The 18749-nt window shown below is 39.7% G+C and overlaps 1 protein-coding gene across 8 annotated transcripts in view; it reads right to left on the bottom strand.

Annotated features, from left to right (window-relative positions):
- The window catches only part of PARD3B (par-3 family cell polarity regulator beta), a 536941-nt gene that overhangs the window by 39020 nt on the left and 479172 nt on the right, over positions 1-18749 (bottom strand). For 7 of the 8 annotated variants that reach the window (XM_083842794.1, XM_083842789.1, XM_083842795.1 and 4 more), the window contains one exon: positions 11806-11941. In XM_083842794.1, coding sequence (XP_083698920.1) covers positions 11806-11941 — 136 coding nt within the window. The other variant, XM_083842796.1, reaches the window with a different exon arrangement.

The raw sequence follows: 18749 nt of genomic DNA, 5'->3' as shown, positions 1-18749 counted from the left end.
GTTTTGGTTAATTTTACCTCTTAATTGTCTTTAATGAGCACCAGATTTGTGACACCCTCACTTGCAAACCTATTCTCAGAGTACAGAGGCAAACAGAGGCCCTTGAGCTCAGTGCAAAACTTAAAAGCAGCAAAACAACAAAAAAAACTCAGCACGCACCGGCATTGATTCTTCCAACTACAAGGGGGCATTTCAATTGCTCTTCCACTGAACCAGGCCAATGCAATTAATTTCTTCCCAGCTACCAGACAGAATAATTTAACTCTTCACTGAGATACATTTGTGATGCAATATAGAGCATACATTAAAAAACGTTTTCACATGTACGTATTAAGTGGTGCCCTCGTAGTTGTTCTACAATACCGTGCACCGCTCCTTCTCCCCCGCCTCAAAGGAAACTCTGCCTTAGCCTCTGTTTGAAACTAAGCTGCTTCTTGTTCCTCCCAGTCTTGCATTCTTTGCTTCTCTTCTCACTGTAATTAGTTTACAAGACTACTTATCCAGATGATTACTGCTTTTAAATGACAGTCGTCTTTTCTTTTACTCCAGTTCATTGTTGTGTATCATTTTGTCTTGCTATCTGAATCCCAGTTCTCTAAAGCATTTTCTCATTATGTTATCTCCTGATATAAGGCATTTTGAAATACTTCATGAGAGACACTGTATGAAGTAAATTGAATTGAATTTTCTCTCCAAGTCAGGGGCTTTCAGCATCTTTCTCTAGCTAAGTCAGCAGAGTTCTTGGCACCAGTGCCAGGGTGTAATGGCCACTCTGTGCAGCACAGATATGAGCTTGTATTCTTTTTAGGGAAAATGAAATGACAGTGTCAGAACCTGGAAAGCAAACAGGGGACAGATCAATATTTCCACTTATGCCGAGGATGGCAAATGAAAACATTTGGGGTATTTTTGAGGTTTTTAACATATACATCAAGACAATGCCATTTTGCTGCATCTACCTACAGCTGGTGTTGGTGCTGAATGCATACATGGGGGGTATGTGCATGTGTGTCTGGGAAGGAAAGAGGGAGGGGAAGGGGGAAATAGCAGGGCACAGAACTAAATTGCAGAGCAAGTAGTGGAAAAAGACAGTGAAAAGCTTCCTGCAGGCAGGCAGCTTCACAGGGGAGAGAGAGCCTTTCATTGTCTATAAAATCATGCCTTGCTGGAGGTCCTCAAGAGTAGAAGGGGTAGCGCCTAGAGGCAGTAAACCTCTCACTGTTGTATTATTACATTCTAAACACTTAGCCACTGTACAAACCAGCACACTGCTGCAAGAGAAGACAAGACAGAAGACGGGGGAAAAATGAACAAAGGGAAGAAGACGAAGATGGCAATAAAACTGGGAAACAACCCCCTGCCACACCTCTCCCCAAGAATAGCTCACATCAAAGAAAAAGAGCAGAGTAAATTGTCACGGAGTTAGAAGTTAACCCCAACTCCTTCTATTGTGACTTGACACCACTCTGGAACAGTATTGCTAGAATTTGAATGGTTAGCCTGTAGCACAGGCTATTAAATCCACCTTAATCCTGTTAAGCGTAGATGCCACTAAAGAGAGGCTCTCTCTCAATGGCATTATGACAAAAGCTCTCCACGCCGCAAATTCAATATGGTTAACAAAAAAAATCCCAAACCTGGATTAATACTGAGCAAACAACATCAGCATAAGCAGGCTTAGAGAGAGGAATTGCTTTCCATATGCTATGGCATCAGGTTCCTCCGGATCTTCAGATACCAGCCTGTAAATGTTACAGACATTGTTTCTCCTGCTTGCAAACTGCTGTTGGGTGGCGACCTTCTTTGCTTGCTGATACCAATTTAGCAGTTGGTACAGTTTCTCTGCGATTTGGTACTGTCTGTTGTTTGCTGGTACCAGATGGATACCAGATGGGTAACTGTGGGCAATGGTTCTTCCGTGTTCCAGTCCCCAAAATCACTGCCTATAGGGTCAGTCCTGTCAGTTGACTCCTAAATGGCACTTCAAAGCAGCATTCTGAAAAACCTCAACATCTGTTCCTTACTCCTAATGACCTTAAAAAAAATGTTGCAGACATACTTTCTTTTAGCCAGGAGTTACCATGCATCTGCAGGAAAAATACAGCCTTGCAGATGCTCAAAGCCATCAAACTCACTCCTCACTAATGGCAGCTCCAGAAGCTACCACCTCCACTCTGAGAGTCAGCACTGAATATGAAGTATAATCAATACATTCCCTTTCTGTGGTGTAGCCCCACAATGCGAGAGTTGAGATATTTCAATGCATTTTTCAGACAGTACTTGCAGCACTGAAGTGGAAGAATGAGAAAGCAAAAAAGTTAAAGTGCCTTTGAAAGGCAGCTGGGATACTCAAGGGCCAAACGTAAAGCATGGAGGCAAAGCAAGGAGTGAGAAAGTGATGGAAGAGATCTCTCTATGTAGTAATTTGTGATCAGTCTTTCAAAATGTTGACCTAGTTGTCAAACTATAGACAGCAGCTGAAAGGTCAGTTAATGGTTTTGAATACCTGCTATTGCCTTGCCCTTCTATATTATTTTCTATAACTGCTTCTGAGAGAGGGAAAAAAGTTTATTTAGGACAGTATGGGAGCATTTTGGTAAATTCTCTATACATGCTAGAGAAGAATGATCTCTACAGAAAAATACAGCTGACATCAAAGCATATTCCCCACCCCCTGTCTTGTTTCATGGAGAAGTTATGATAAACAGGTTATGTGTTCCCCTAAGGTTACCATGGAAACTCATTCTTTTCAGGCCATCATTTGCAAAGGTAAAATTTGCATTAAAATGTGATGGAATTTGATTTTGTGCATGTGTGTGTGAAACTCAAGTGGGGTCATGCTACCACACAGTATAGCTATTATTTCTAACTCAGGAGCATACGCTGAAGGGAGAGATCTATTAATCCGTGTAAACACCTCAGTGACCAAATTACAGTTTAATTGCTAACTTGACAGGTATCTTCCTAGCAAATTAAGAGAAATACTTTGAAAATTAGCTTCATATGCAAATGTAAACGTTAATACTGATCCACTGGTGGGTACCACCAGATAGTATTTTGTTAAATTCCCCTATAATCATTCCACAGGAAAGATTAAATTTAGATTGTCAGAATGATTTTGTTTGATGATGGTAGACCAGGGATAGAAGGCACAGGCATGTATTTCAAACTATCTTATCTTGAAGGAGTTATCATCAAATTACAAACTACAGAATATAATGTGATATGGTCATGCTTAACGTAATAAAAGAAACTTTTGTATCTCCTCAGAACCCACGTTTGCTTGCCTTGTTTTGAGTCATACCAAGCCTTCAAAGTTATAATTTCAACTTAGGTATCTGCTGCTCTGACTTTTCTTGAAATACCTGATGTTGTATAAAGTATACAGACTCTCCAGGCCTCCCCAGAGTCTGTGTTCCTTGACAGCCACTGCCATTACTTGTCACGTACAGCACTGGTCTTCCTAATACAGCAGTGCATTATTTGCAATGGTAATTTTGACGACCATTATTTGCAGCCTGTCAAGAAAACAAATGAAAAGACTACACACAAAAATCTTACCATTAGTCACCAGACCACATTTTAGAAGAGATACCAAAATCTGTCCTCATTCTCAGTTGTAGGTATTCACAACACACATGTTGAAATTAACACAGTATTTCATGAAATCTACGATATTCTGGGGCACCGGATTATTCACATATAATCTGCCTTGAATAGTAGGATCCCCTTGGAGCCAGCACTGTCCTCTGAAGGCAGACAACCCAGTAGCACCTGGATTAAAAAAGACTAAACAACTCCTATCATACAGGATTTATGACAAACAGTTCAGCTGGAATGGCTCTACTTACTACTGGGCAATGTGACACATAACCTAGCACCCAGGTTGTTTGAAGAGAAAAAGCAGCAAAACCAAGCAGCAGTATTCATCACTTTTGCTTTCTTATCGTTAATAAATACAGCTGAACAGCAACTGTCTTAAAAAGACTAAAATATGTATATATATATCAAAATCAACCCTTCAGATTAGGTTGCACAATGCAGGTATTTCATCAGACACACTTTTGTACCAGCAAATTCCTGCTGGCAAATTCAGTTTACTAATCAAAGCAAGAACATTAAAGAAAGTTTTTTTTAAAAAGCAAACAAAAAATGAGATTGACTTCTAACTTTCACAGAACTTCTCAAAACTCAGCACATTCAATGGAAAGACTGTGTTCCAGTTGGATCCCATATTGAGCAAGAAAAAGGGGCGTTAGCATTCCTTTTTCCAAGCGTTCTTTAACAATAAAAGTTAAAGCTGAAAATTGAAAAGAATTGGCCTTGAGCAGAAAAACCAAACTCATGTACAGCACCAGCCTTACCGGGTAAATGGAGTTCTCTTTCCCATATTTTGTGCTTTATTTTAATGCAATCTTGATATTAGATTAGCATCTGCACTACAGACCCTAGACTGGGAACTAATAAAGTTATCCGCCCAATCTCTCAATGTCTGAGTCAGTGACTTTCTTTTTCATTTTAAATAATTATAACAATGTCGCCTGTTTGTTGAGAAAAAATAGAGCCTTTATATATTCATAGATAATTGCTTATACCCAGCACCCAGCGATACATTCTAATTGCTTTTCACACCTTGGCTGTGAAGAAATCTTGAACTTTTTAGTGTTTTTAACTGCGAGACAACAACGTAACCAGAACACTGACACCCTGGCTGCTGAAACTGTGCCTATGATGTAATTTAACAAGCAGTTCTTCTAATGCATTTTGCAGTGAGGAACTTCAACAAAACTCCAGAAGACCCAGGACCTACAGCTCAGATCTTATGCTGCAATAATGAGAAGTGCTACACATATACAATGTAAGATCTCAATCCAGAAATCAAAAGTAATCGAAAGTCCATTATTTCAGCTGGCTTCTGTCACATACTTAACTATAAAAAATAAAAGACCTGTACCCTGTAACAGCCTCAATGACATAGTTGTATTGCTTGACCCAGCTTCTTTCAAGCTTGACCCTGCTCTGCACACTCTGGGCAACCGCCATAGTTTCCCTCTCTGAGGTCATTCTGCTTTCCATTATGTTAAATGGATAAATGCTACAGTACTTCATCAAAACTACTCTACGTCTTGGTGGCACGTTACCCCGAGCAGGCAGAACTGGACAGTGAGCAGCATCTCTGGGCTACAGGATACTGTCTGGGACAACAGGAGCTAGGCAACTTTTTGGATCATCGATACTTTCGAGGGCAGAGATTTCTTTTTAATCAGCAACATACCGAACAAGGACATAACCCAGGGAGATTAAGCTGTGAGAATTCAAAAAGAAGTCAACCTTGTCAGCATCTATTTGATAAATGTACCGGATACCTGATAGGAAAGGCAAAGCCTTCAGCCTGTGCCTATGAAGGGGTCAAGTCTGAGGCCCGGCTCCAGGCCCAATCTAATAAATACCTTAAGCATGTGCTTAGCTTCAGACATGAATTTAAACGGCATTACAGACTTGTCTCATGATTAAGAAAATGAGCGTTGTTGTAACTGGGGCCTCCTTCCAGAAGTTGAAGCAGGCCTCTTACTAATAGCCCGAGGAAGGGGAGGTCAATTTTTAAAAGGAAGCGCACTTTTTTCCTCCCTTGTAGTCAGGCCCACGAGCAGCTGTATTTGATTCTATGGTATGTGGGCCACTGACTTGCTAGAGGTCGGGACTGAGCTGTCATGGAGAAGTACATATCACTGAGGGCAAGGGAAGGTTCAAAGTGCAAAGGAGGAGCTTTAGCAACCTCTCATGAAGGCTCAGTGTTAAAATTTCAATCCTCTTCCACCTTCAGCATGTGACGCTGGCCAGAGACTGACAGTGTGCACACATGTTCAAGGGAAGTGGTCGCACAGTCACGAATCTATTGAGTGATCAACAAGTATCCAGAAAACTATTAAAGCCTATGCTGGCAGAAGGTTGTCAAAAACAAAGCAAGTCACAAAGGCCCAGCTATTGTGCTGCTCACAACTGCAACGAAGCCTTTGCACAGACCCACAGGCTAGTTTAAAGCCTAGCTCTGAAAATGCCATTTCTGTGCCCATCTAGCTGTGCCCAAAGGATAAAAGTTGCAGAGCCAAGGCTCTGCACACAAGTACAGTAATTGTTCACCACACTACATGGCATGGATTACTTGTTCCCCTCATCAATATAATTACCAATTAGAGATTTGTTTCTTGCCTCCCCAAACATATTGGCAAATTAGGAAAAATATATACAACAGAAAACCTCTAGGGCTCTTCATAACATATCAGCATGATCTGTGGCAGCTGTCATGGTCTCTGTGATACCACAATCAAGTTCTCAATTTGGGCAACGTCAGAAGAACCTCTGCTAGCTGCAAGGGACACGACCGCTGGAGCATGTGGTAATGTGCAACCTCCCAGCGCTGCCAGCCTGCGTGAAAAGCCACAGCCAGGCGGCCTGGCAGCACCACCCGCTTTTGTCCAAGTTCCTCCTGCTATTTCTATGAAGAAAGAGCAAAGCTTAGAGTCCGTCCGTCTCAGAAAACCCCCCCTGCGCTTAAATAAAACAAAAAGCAGCTGTGTGATGAGGTACCTTGTGGAATAGATGGCATGATGTATTTCTGGGATTTACAGACTATTGTAGGGTATAAAGAGTACCGGTGGGCTTTGATAAGACGACATATGGCACCAGAACCGTTTCCCTTGGTAAACAAAGAGTGTGTAAATAGTGCTAAGCGTGAAGACACGAGCATTTCAGACTCCCCTCTGGTTCAGTTTCCCTATGCCAAATTTAACCTTTGTGTAAGTAGGAATGACTCCAAGCAAGTTATAAGAGTCACTCTTTATTACTAGTATTAATGGAATTGAATTTGGCTCTCCTTACATGTACCATTTGGAATAGTTTATTTTTCACATGAGGTTTGGCAGGGATTTCTCTAAAATAATTTTTCCCCAAACCTACCCCCAAAGCCAGCCTGCAAATTTCAAAATCTCTATGCTTGCTTAGAACAGCTTTTTAGAATATACCGCAATCTGAAACCTTCATTATACAGAGATAAGTAGTGACCACAAAAAGTGTGTGATTGGTGAGCTAGTCATACATCCTAGTAGAATGCTTTAAATCCTCTCTTAATTAATATGTTTTAATAACATATACTCAAATACTTCTGATCCACAGCTTTCAAAATAGCTACATGGAGTAAGTCATTGCTTTTTTTTTTTTTTTAAATTCAATGTTTTCTACTGACTAACAGTCTGTGGGCTCAAAGTCTGGAATTCACAGCAGTTTCTGCTATATGGTTTCACAAAGTACATAAAATTGTCACTTCTCCCATTGCGCTAGAAGACAGGAATGCTATTATTCTGGAAGTTGGAATTTTGGTTTCTAGCTGTGGTCCAACACAAATGCTGGTGAGTTTTGGGAACCTAACCTATTTGAAATGCCACATCCTGAACCTGGAATTAATTGATCGTGAAAAGTACAAACAGCTCCTTACTCATCCTGAAGTAAGCACAGAACCCTTTGACACATTATGGAAAAATAATGCAGTTCTTCACGTTCCTCTTTTTTTTTTTTTCTGTTTGATTTTTAGGCTTGGATCCCTGCCACGCACACGATAAAGTACTTGGCCTTTAGCACAGACAGGCATGATTCTTCTTCCATATTCTTGACTTGGAACTGACAAAACTCAGTACGTTACAGGTTTGTTTCATTCAAAATGTTCACAGTTAGTATCCAGAGGCAGGTTTTCTTTTATCTTTAGGCTACTTATCAACTTGCAAACCTCATTTGCAAATAAAAAAGCAGCTCTTACAGCCGCTTAACATGAAGTTTGGTACAGTGAAGCTGATGTGGTCACTAACAGGTGAAGAATTATTTGCAGTGAGGCCTGTATTACACATAGTCCTCGAATGTATATTACAAAGAATATTTCAAAAATTTACTGCCACTCTGAAGGAAAGAATTGATATTAAGTAACTTGAATTTGTACAAAGCCTTTAAGACAATCCAAGTAAATCCTCAAATAGATGATTAATTTCTCATTATTTAAATGCCTTTAAATAAAATTATACATGCTAAATTTACAGCTTGTCTTCATAGCTCCTTCTGTATTTCTTATGACCTGTTACTACTCTGTGACTCTAAAGCCTTGAAAAAGAGTGCTCCATGAAAAGGCTCTCTAACTCCTAGGGATACTGTCTAAATTCTCGCAGCTTATTGCTTATAGGGTTCTCTCAGGGTCTGACTGATACTGCACTATATGATAATACCACATAGACGTATTCTGCCTATTTCTGTAGTCTCCAGTGGCCTTAGGATTAGGTTTGTACAGAACACTTTCACGAGTGCTTTCACTATCTGATGTTCTGCTAGGACATGAATACGTATGCACTCTGTCTTGAGCTGATGCTTCCCAGCAGACATCCTGAGTGTCAGAAAATTTTAGGGTAATCTCACAGTATACTAACAACAACTGCCACTCTTTTTCCTGAACAGTATTTACACTCACCACAAGCCTGTTCTTTGGTTAACTAGGTTAACCCTCTGACTGAGGTTGACTTTAACCCTTGTGATCCACCCTGTAGAACCGGGCTCATCATTTATCCTAGCTGTGAACCTGAAATGAAGGGGGGGTGGGAGAAGGTGTAGAGGATTCCGAAGGATGCAAAACTCAATGAGAAACCAAAACACAAAGGAACTGGAAATGAATTTCAAAGGATCTGGCTCCACAGCACAGACAGTGCTATATACATGTGTCTGTTTATGGAGACACACTAAATTGAATTATTCAGTCACTTACAAAAAGAAAAAGAACAGACTGTGGGGAAGGGAGACCAGAATGAAGGCGCAAAAGAGCAAAAATTTCATCCAGCAACAGATGAGAAGAACAGCAGAGGACTGGAAAATGGATGCAGGGGGTGGGGAATGGATGATGAGAGAATAGCAGGCCTATTTAAAATGAATTTTTGACCTTATTTTTAAAACATTTATGGATCCCAATTGCCTGTCATGAGATCATTTTGCCTTACAATGCTGGCTTTTCAACCAGCTCTGCACTTTAACTTGATTTATCCCACTTTAAAAAAAGTAGATTGTTAGAAATACCCCTTCTATTAGAAATTCTGTCCCATTACAGTGTCAGCTAAAGGCCACTTGTCAATGTCAGCTTTATCAGAGAGAAATTTGCCTCATGAGTTCTCAGATACTTTTTGGAGGACAAGACCCAGTGTCCATTTCTGAGGCTGTTGATTTGTGACAGGATAGCGTCTTCTCAAATTATCCTCTGTTGCTTCCCATCTTATCTGCATGTTTCAGGAGATGGTAAGTAGTGATTACAGCAGCTGCTGTATGTTAGAAAGACATCATATAGAGAAGCTGGCTTAGGTAAAACAGCTGACTGACAAAAGCATAGGAAGAACTAATTGAGTATTAAAAATATATGCAGAGACCCACAATCTCCTTTCCAGCTGCAGCTTCCCTGGTGATCTTATCACCTGTATGAAGCAAGAAAAATTATACCAGAAGGTTTTCCTCCTCCTCAGCTGTCTCTTGACTCTTTAAAGAAAGACCTACTGTCCTGAAGATTAGAGTAAGTTTTTATTTGCAATTATGCAATTAGTCACCAGGATGTCTCTTCACTGATGAGTAAAGGTAGAAAAATTCAGCTGCTGTTCAATCTGTGTTACCACAGTACTGCTGAGGGTCAGCAGCCTGAGGCGGGTGAGACGACATTGCTTATAAAATATCTTGAGGACTCTTCTGGCAAGATGCTTTGAGACATTTGTTTTCTTTTGAATATTTTGATTCTAATTTGGTCTTTTGTTTTTGTTTGAATGGAATGATGTAACATACATTTTAAGGGTAAAACCATATGTCAGAGTAGAATCAAATATTTCAGCCAGGAGTCAAGCGAGAGCAAGCTATGGCTGCAGTATTTTCCAGACTAAAAGACCATGCCTGTGAAAGCAAGGCTGGATGGATCAATGGATGATATTGTTGCAGTGAAGAGACCAGAAGTCTTTGAAATTTGTAAACCGCTTCAACAAGAGGAACTGTTGGTGCAACAAACTTCAGTGTATTAAAGCCCTCAAGGTGAACTCTGATTTTTGAGCGGACTACAATTCCTCACAACAAAAAACGTTTAAAAATATTCTGCATTTGAAGGACAAAAAGAAACAATCCTGGCCACTATTATTAATCAGTTCAAGATTGAGATACTCAAGAGCTCCCTTTCAGCTGCTCTGATTAAGGACAACTTGCCTCATAGGAAAAGCAAGGCTTTGGAAATCAGTAATCTCAGGGTATTATACCTAATAGGAAAGGCTTAAAAAGGATTACCTGGAAGAAACCTTTGTGAATCTTAGGAAACAACACTGGACCATAAATATCAGCCTCCTCTGAGGATTAATAAAGCTCTATCAGTTTCAGATAAGAAGTAAAAAACCTCAGGCTGCTGAAGAGGTACCACTGGGCCAGTCTAGGGCCTCTGGCAGGACACTTCACACACCATACAATTTCAACAGAAAGAAGCATTTGATGAATATTCTCAGTTCAGTTTACAAAAGCTATTCAGAAGAAGAATGGGAAAGTTGGACCACAAATTTTAAGGCAGTATATTGAAGTTAACAACTCTAAGGAAAGATTATTTTGCTGAAAGTGAAATTTTGGGTACCTGAATCAGAATAATATATACAAAAGCTTTTTGGGGTTAATGAACAAATATAAATGATAATTTATGTAAAAACACTCTTTTTAACTCTGTCTCTGTGATTGCAATGAAATCTAGTCTCACACAGGATTTTTTTGGACTATAACCCCAATCACTGAAGATTTCACTTCAGCATTTGCACTGATAGTTTGGAGGACATTAAAAACAACGTTAGTTCAAAGCTCAGGTGTATTTAGATTCTTAAGATTTTTAACATAATTCTGTCTCTTTTTTAAAATAAATTTCAAATTTAGCATAAATTGCATCGTATCAGAGTTACATTTTTGAATGCTTGCTGATTATAATTACTTCTAAAGAGACAGAGTCCAACTCTGAAGTCTGCTCAGGTAGAGCTGAGAGCCACAATTGTCATCCCATAGACTACAGCTGTTGCATTAAAAATCCAGCACTCTTGACTTAATCTCAGGTTCTACCACAGGTTACTCTTCTCTAGCAGGGTACATAATATGTCTCTATGTAGTGCGATTCCTAGGTGTAAAATCAAGAAAATAGTATGTTTGTAACAGTTCTACTATGGCAGTAAAATATTTTAGGACCCTTTGACAGAGAAGGAGTAAATTATTCCATTTTTCACTTTATAAAGGTGAGTGAGGATGTGTCACGGTCAGACTGCTATTGTCCAATGTACAGAAGGAAGGGCAGTGGTAGACATGCCTGTATTTCCTCCCTCTCACTTTGCAGCTAAGCACAGTGAGAGCCTGTTGTTCTAATGCTGTCATTAATCCAGGGAATCACTGGATGAACTGCCAGAATACCATAAATCCTGCTGAAAAGCCTTGATGCTACCACATGTGACAAAGTTTGGCAAGGACTGAATATCTTGGACCACCCCAGGAGAGAGGAAACCTGGGCCTAGATCAAAGACAGTGAACAGGCATGGTATTTTTTAGCCAAGTTTTCATGTTACCAGTGTTTTCTTTGGGGGTGGAGGAAGCTGGCATTAAGGATTTCTCTAATTCTGTAAATCCCCCCAAAATCATGTTAGGCTGACATAAAATTTCTATAAAATACAAACAAATGGACATCTTCTGCAAACCCCGAATGCTACAAGAGCACTTCGCAGCACATTGTAGACCTACCCAATGCTGGTCGTAATCAGACAGCTGTGTTCTTCCTTCGTCTTCCTCATAGAAGGGTAAGCCCTCTCGCCTGGCCTGATGGTACTCCTTACGTAACTTCTGGATACGATCAGCATTCCCACCACCTGCACAGCCACTGAGAAAAATAAAAAATGCTAAATAAAGCTCATATGTACACACACATCTAAACACTTATCAGATACCCACAGGAGCACCCACAATTCCCACACCTGAGACAAGTGGATCATGACTGTTTGACTCTTGACTTGCACAGTGCCCACTGGCTCACATCACCAATATTTTTGCCTTCTTGTATTAATACAGCTCCTAATTGTGAACTTGATCCACATTTTTAAAAAATGCTATCCCTGTCCAAAGAACTTAACAATTCCAGTACAAGACAAGAGACAACAGATGGATGCAGACAGATGGGGGAGCACAAGGAAACTTTTAACATTCCTATGAGCAGCTATAAATGGCTATCATATTTTAATAATAATGATGATGATGATGATAAGCTGCCAGAAAAAATGTTTCCTTTTGCTCCCACGCTAAATGTGGAATTTCCCTAAAATTGCATTTGTTCAAGGTAAAGAATAGACTATATTCACAGAGAAGCAAAGAAATAAGGTTTATCTCCAAAAAAAACCCACCCACACAACAAAAACAGAAAACAAAAAAACAACCGACAAACAAAAAACCAGCCTCACAATTACACAAAGAACTAAAACATCATCTATGAAAATACAGGGGAGGCAAGAGATGGGAAAGCGAAGTACCAAATCCTGATTCCATTTTTTGAAGGTAGTATTTAAGCAGTAATCCAACAAAGACTCACTTCTATGCTGGATACACTTCAAGCTGCCTTGTTAAAGCTAGCTGAGTTTAGTTTGTCAAGTTAAACACATGTTCATCTTTGCGGTTTTTGACCCTGATAAACATTTGAAAACCTTACAGCTGGACTTGCACAACTGTGGAAGCTCACGCCACTATATCTGAAAGGTCTAAAAAAAATCCAGAAAATCCCTAGGAATTCTAATAAAATAAAATAAAAAAATAAAATACGGCACATGAAAATTAATAAATTAAATGTTCCTCCAGACCTATTTCCAGCCCTTCTCTGGCCAGCACTGGGGCAAATACTGACTGCATGGCTCAGTAGCATTTACGAACATTCACAGGGAACTGTTGTAGAATTTCTCTGTAGCCACGTCTAAACTCACACCATTGTTGTTGTAGCACATATTCATATATTTCCTTAATCTGCAACCTCAGCTCTGCCTCACCAGCAAAGGGCTATAGAGATACAAACTTATTCATGAGCTCTGTGGAGCACCTTGTCATACTGCACTCCACTATGAATGTGCCAGAATCTAGGTTAGCCTTTTATAGGATTTGCATAGCAAACTGAATTAGGAAAGCATATAAGAGAAGACTGAACATAAACCCATCAGTTCAATAATAAGTAGTTTCTAATACCTAATAGCAATCTAGAATGGTGGCTAAATTAGGTTCAAAGGTAATTACCAATGGAGAGAGATCCCACGTAGTGTGCAAATGCAACTGAATATGCAGGACTGGAGGTGTTTACTGGCAGCATCAGTATGTTTCCATGAAAAATCAAACAAATTACTCACCTTCCCTGGATCCCAAGCTATCCAGCCCCTCTACTCTACAAAGCCCCAGAGGTTTCAAGCTTCTCTAGCTGACTGACCAACCTCTTCCAGAGGAAGTTTTTCTCATGATCTGCCAAGACAGTGCAGAAAGCTTGCGCAAACTTTGTGGATTATTGGAAAAAAAACCAAACCCACAGTATATTCCCTTTTCCCCATTACTCTTTTCACAGATAAATGTCTTTATTCCTTGCATGGATTCTTGTCAAATAGTGGAGAACCACCTCCAGTTTGCAAGTTAAGGACTACCTAATGGGGGATATCACTTAAAACAGTGAAGGCTGCTCCACAGTTCGTGAGCAATACAATACCTGCGAAATCCCCTGACTTCAATTGTGACTACAGATAAAGAGTTTAATTAGGGCTGCTAAAATACAGATAAGGCCCAAAGTGCAATGTTATCCTTGTTGCTTTGCCAACGTCATTACCCAAAGCAGCACTAGCTAAGAGAAGGAAATGCTGAAATACATGCAACATAGCAGGTTTGGTTCCAGCTGGGCTGGCTCCCTGCAGCTCTTTGCAAACAGTGTTAGCATCTGCAACCAGTGGCCTGATAGCCACATGACCCCTTCCTATCTCCAGGTATTTTGGCTGAAGAGGTTGTATATATATATATGTATATATGTATATGTATATATATGTATATATACACTTGTATATAAATTGGGCCTGACAGCTTATTCTTTGGCAAACCTCTGCCATGCCATATTAATAAGTACAAAACCTCCCCATGAGAATGAGTAGGAACATTTGAATGAAAGATAGCACCACATGGAAAGTTATCCATCTGGATTAGTGTGAAAACACAAGCATAATCTCTGTGGAAACAAGCAGCTCCGTGAAGCCTGATTTCCTGTGCTTCTCTCCTGTGGGTTCTCTGGTGTCCGATAATGGGACTGAGTTCACGCTGCCGCGCTTCTCCCGGGCAAGGGCATTCATCTGGACCCCTCTAATAGGTTGCTTATTTTCATGAAAATTACCTGATTTAGCATCCTTTGAACATCTAATCATCTGTCAAATCTGGTCAGAATTGGCCAGCAAGTTCAGAATCTGTGAGGAAGGTGCAGGTAACAGATCAGAAGGGGGATGATCAGTGCAATGTCAGCTTCATTTTTTCAGGAAACAGTTAGAGCTCAATGGCTCATTTTTTTCTCCATCACTGTTTACAGGCACAAATGTAAAAGACATTGGCTTGTGAAAGAGCTGCATATCTAGCTTACCATGAAAGTTTTACCCACTCCTGAGTAATGCGAGATGAATACGATGCCCTGTGCAATGCTCGTGAAACAGTTCTGAATTTCAAGTTGGCTCCTGACAATTATGTGAATATATGAACCACATTCAAGCTCACCAGATGAATTCAATCAGCACTGTGCAAATATCGCATACATAATCTATTAGTTTACCCCAAAGAAACTGAAGCATTGAATTCAAACAGAATGAAGTCATCAGTAATAAAAAAAAGAAACTGATAAGGCAATATTAAAAAAAAAAAAACACAATTTTCCAAGATTTGCAGAGAAGATCATACATTGACTGTAAACTATTCTCCCATCTGCCTATAAGTACATAATTAAAAAATATTGGTTTGATCAGATAGCAGTTCTCAGACAGGGCTGGTAAATGAATACCAGTTCAAATGTTTGGGATGCATGACTATTTATACCGAAAAGGAACCTGCACTTACAGAAGAAATACAAAAACAATACTCCAATCACAGTCAATTTATATTAAGGAGACTTATTGAAGCTTTTCCCCAGCCTAGTAAGTACAGCAGACGGATTTCTTTTACAGTAGCTTTACATTTAATGTAGTGCTCCTTCCTTTAGGAGACATAAATATTACAGTCCTCATGGTATCTACAGTATCATGCAAAACTCACTTCTCTGACATGGCTCCCTGAAGTATATGGTCTACAGAGAAGCATGCAACCACACATTTGCCATTCTCCCTAGTGTGCTTGCAGGCTCCAACAGTTAATCTGCTCATGGACTTCTCAACCACCATGAGAAAGCTGTAAGAGAAGCATCCACTCTGCATTCTGTGACTGGTTTCAGAACTATTTCCTAGAACAGTGCTATACTTAAGGAGACTAGTTCAGAAGTAGGTGATGGTGGGATGGACCCTAAAGCTTTTTGTGGAATTTTTTAACTAACACAGAGGTGTGGAAAAAAGACTTGGAGAAACTTTACAAAATGTTTGGTGAAGACTGAGATGCTGACTTCAAACAATAGTAGCAAAAACTCTTCAAACAAGCCACAAGCAATCAATTTTAAGAGAAGTTCAATAGTTGTTTGAATAAGCTGCACATACTGCAAGGACCTTTGTTGGAAATAATAATAATAATAACAACAATAATAGCAGTTATCTTACTAGAACAATCAAAAGAGGAAAAAGCACATTCCTGCCAGCCATTCTGTAGTTTTGCCAGTTACAAGCCTTACAAACCAAAGCTTTCTTCTGGCATGAAAGAAAGAAAAAAGAAGTCTGAACATTCATCATTTCTCGGTTGCTGGGGCTGTATAACTAACTAGATTAACAACTGCCCCAAATCATGTTTTTCTGCCTTATACCCAAATATGCCTAAGTCCCAATACAGGTTCCGCTTTGACCACTGTGACTGCAAGGAGAACCGCTGCGAAACAGCCACTCAAACCATACAGCTGGCACAGGTGTCCCAAAACAAAGTGTAAACTGTACTTTGGCACAGATGTTATCTTCAAGCTATCTCTAATCTTATGTAAAATATGACCATGAAATTTCATCTCATCATCTCTGAAGAGCTAGATGAGCAAGCACCACAGCAATAACATGTTTGCAATGACAGACAAGTTATTTTTTTCAAAGAATCAAAAGATTATCGTCAGTATTTAATACGTATGGCTCAGATTTTACACAATAAAATCTCCCCTCTATTCTTCCTTTGAGTAGCTCATCTGGATTTCAATCATTCAGGTTGAAAATGTCATTTTTTAAATTAGTGACTTCTTAACTGCAGCTCTCTAGATAGCACAAAATTAAAAACAAGTGTTGTACATACAGGCGAAGATGAACCACTTAAAGCTGTATATAAACATACATTTAAAGAGGCAATAAACATTTTGTTTCCAGTGGTTTTCCTAAACACATTAATATTGCACAGGCCACTTTGCCAGCCACTTACTTCAAACGCTGATTTCACCCATCTGACTGTCAGCCTTTAAACAAACTACTTGTGCTTCCAAGTGGAAAAAAAAAAAGTGTTTTTTAGTGAAATTTCCATTAACAAACAAAACTTAATTCACTGACTCAAGAGAAGGGACAATCTTCCATTCACAATTTGCTATAAACCCAAACGAGCTGTTATACACTGCAAGGAACATACTGGTCTGCACAGGTATACAATGCAAAGGAGTCCAACGGAGCATGTAAGAGAATATTTCATTCAGGATAAATTTTTCATTCTGGAGTTATAACAAATAAATATTCAAGTATGTTACTCTTTCAGTTCCAGACCTTGTCCTCCTACTCTGAAGTATTACATTGCTTGTGAAGATATTTCTGCACCTCAACAGTAAGAAGGAATGGTGGAAAGCGATAAAAAGAAAATCGATGATAAGAACATAATCCTACATTATTTCAGCTTTCGTCTTTGCGAACCACTGAGAGAGAGTTTAGGAAGAAATGAACATTTGTTGTTTTCATACGCACTTGAGTGAATGAATGATACTGCAATGAAAGACTTGTCAGAAATGCCTTAGTGGCACCACTGATACTACCTTGGAGGTCTGCGAATCCCCTTTGCTGTCCAGGCAGGCCCGGCCCGGGTTTCAGCTACATGCACCCCAGCTGAGGACCTGCTTTAAGAGCTGTACCTCTCTAGCCACTGGATCCATGCAAACCATTTCACTGGTCTCTGCTATGCTTGCTTTCTTGGTCTGGGCAGGATTATACCCTGTGCACACACAATTAGGAACTTTATCAATGCAAAAGGGGCCCCAGCAGGACATCTGATTTGGAAACCTGTGCAAAGTGGCTGGAAGGAAGACTGAGCCCAGTTCCACGTACACAGGGCTGCCTCTCATAGATGGGCCGCCTTGAGAAGCAGTAGGTGGATGTGTAGATGGATATGTTGCTCTCTAACTGAAAGTATATAAATACAAAGCCAAGAATCACAAATAAACTGCAGGAAAACCAGCTACCCAGAAGAAGCTATTTACATCTGTTTGAGTTTATTTAACTTGTACACTGAAGTCCCCGAGTTTGTTTTACAGATACTCCGTATCTGCTTTATGATACTTAACAAAGTCATAACTGTCCTTCAGCATAACATATGCTGTCACCTTTCAATTCTTTAGACTAACATAAAAGCAGTACAACCACTGATGTCCAAAAGGTCAAAGACTCCTAGGGCAGCACATGACTACCATTTGTCTGAATGTAAATTGAGTCCTATTGACCCCGTAACATCACTACTGACCCCTTGACATTAGGAGCTTAGCGGAGAGAAAGACGATGATATTCTTACCGATTCATTATGAAGAAAGAAGGAGAGCGAGCCTTGCACGATATGAATTAGCAGCGTCATTAACCTTTTCTTCCCCCAAATAGCTCATAATATGTTTACAGAAGCCTCACCAGAACTATTTGAGGACTGAGACCAACAGATTTATATCACTTTCAGTTTTTCCAAACTGTTTATACAATACTTCTCAGTGGCTTGACATAAAGCATCCTTTTATGTCCTTTCAAATGACATACAACACCTTTTCCTGTTTGTCATGGCAGATGGCCTAGACATTCTGATGAGCACCATCTTTCCAGTCCAGGCCACTTTTCATCTCTTTTGCCCCCCTTTATAACCTATAGCTGTCTACAGTTGGCCAGAAATAAAGGTATAGCCTAGTTTTTTGCTTTAGGGATTAAGGCTTAACTTCACTGTAACAACACAATGGTATTTGCTACTCCAACAGAAACATGAGGAAAAAGAAAACAGGAAGAGGAAAAAAGGAAAGGGAAAAAAAAAAAAAGGAAGGGAAAAAATGGAAAGGAAAAAAAAGGAAAGAAAAACAGGAAAGGACACTTTCTTGTTAGCAGCCAGTTTGTCATCTTTACTTCACAGAAAAGATTATTTTTTTCTTTTCTACCCAGTGTATTGTGCCTCATCAAAAAAGCAATCACCAGACTTTAACTACTAATAAAAAAGACGCCTTACAGTTCAGGCTGGTTAATGACAATGCCTGCTCCTGGCATGTGACCAGTTTACTGCCGTCTTGTTGATCCGAGATGTGC

Source organism: Anser anser (genome assembly GCF_964211835.1).
Source record: "Anser anser genome assembly, chromosome: 6".
Lineage (NCBI taxonomy): Eukaryota > Metazoa > Chordata > Aves > Anseriformes > Anatidae > Anser > Anser anser.
Note: the sequence above shows the minus strand (reverse complement) of the source record. Positions and strands in the feature narration are given on the sequence as shown.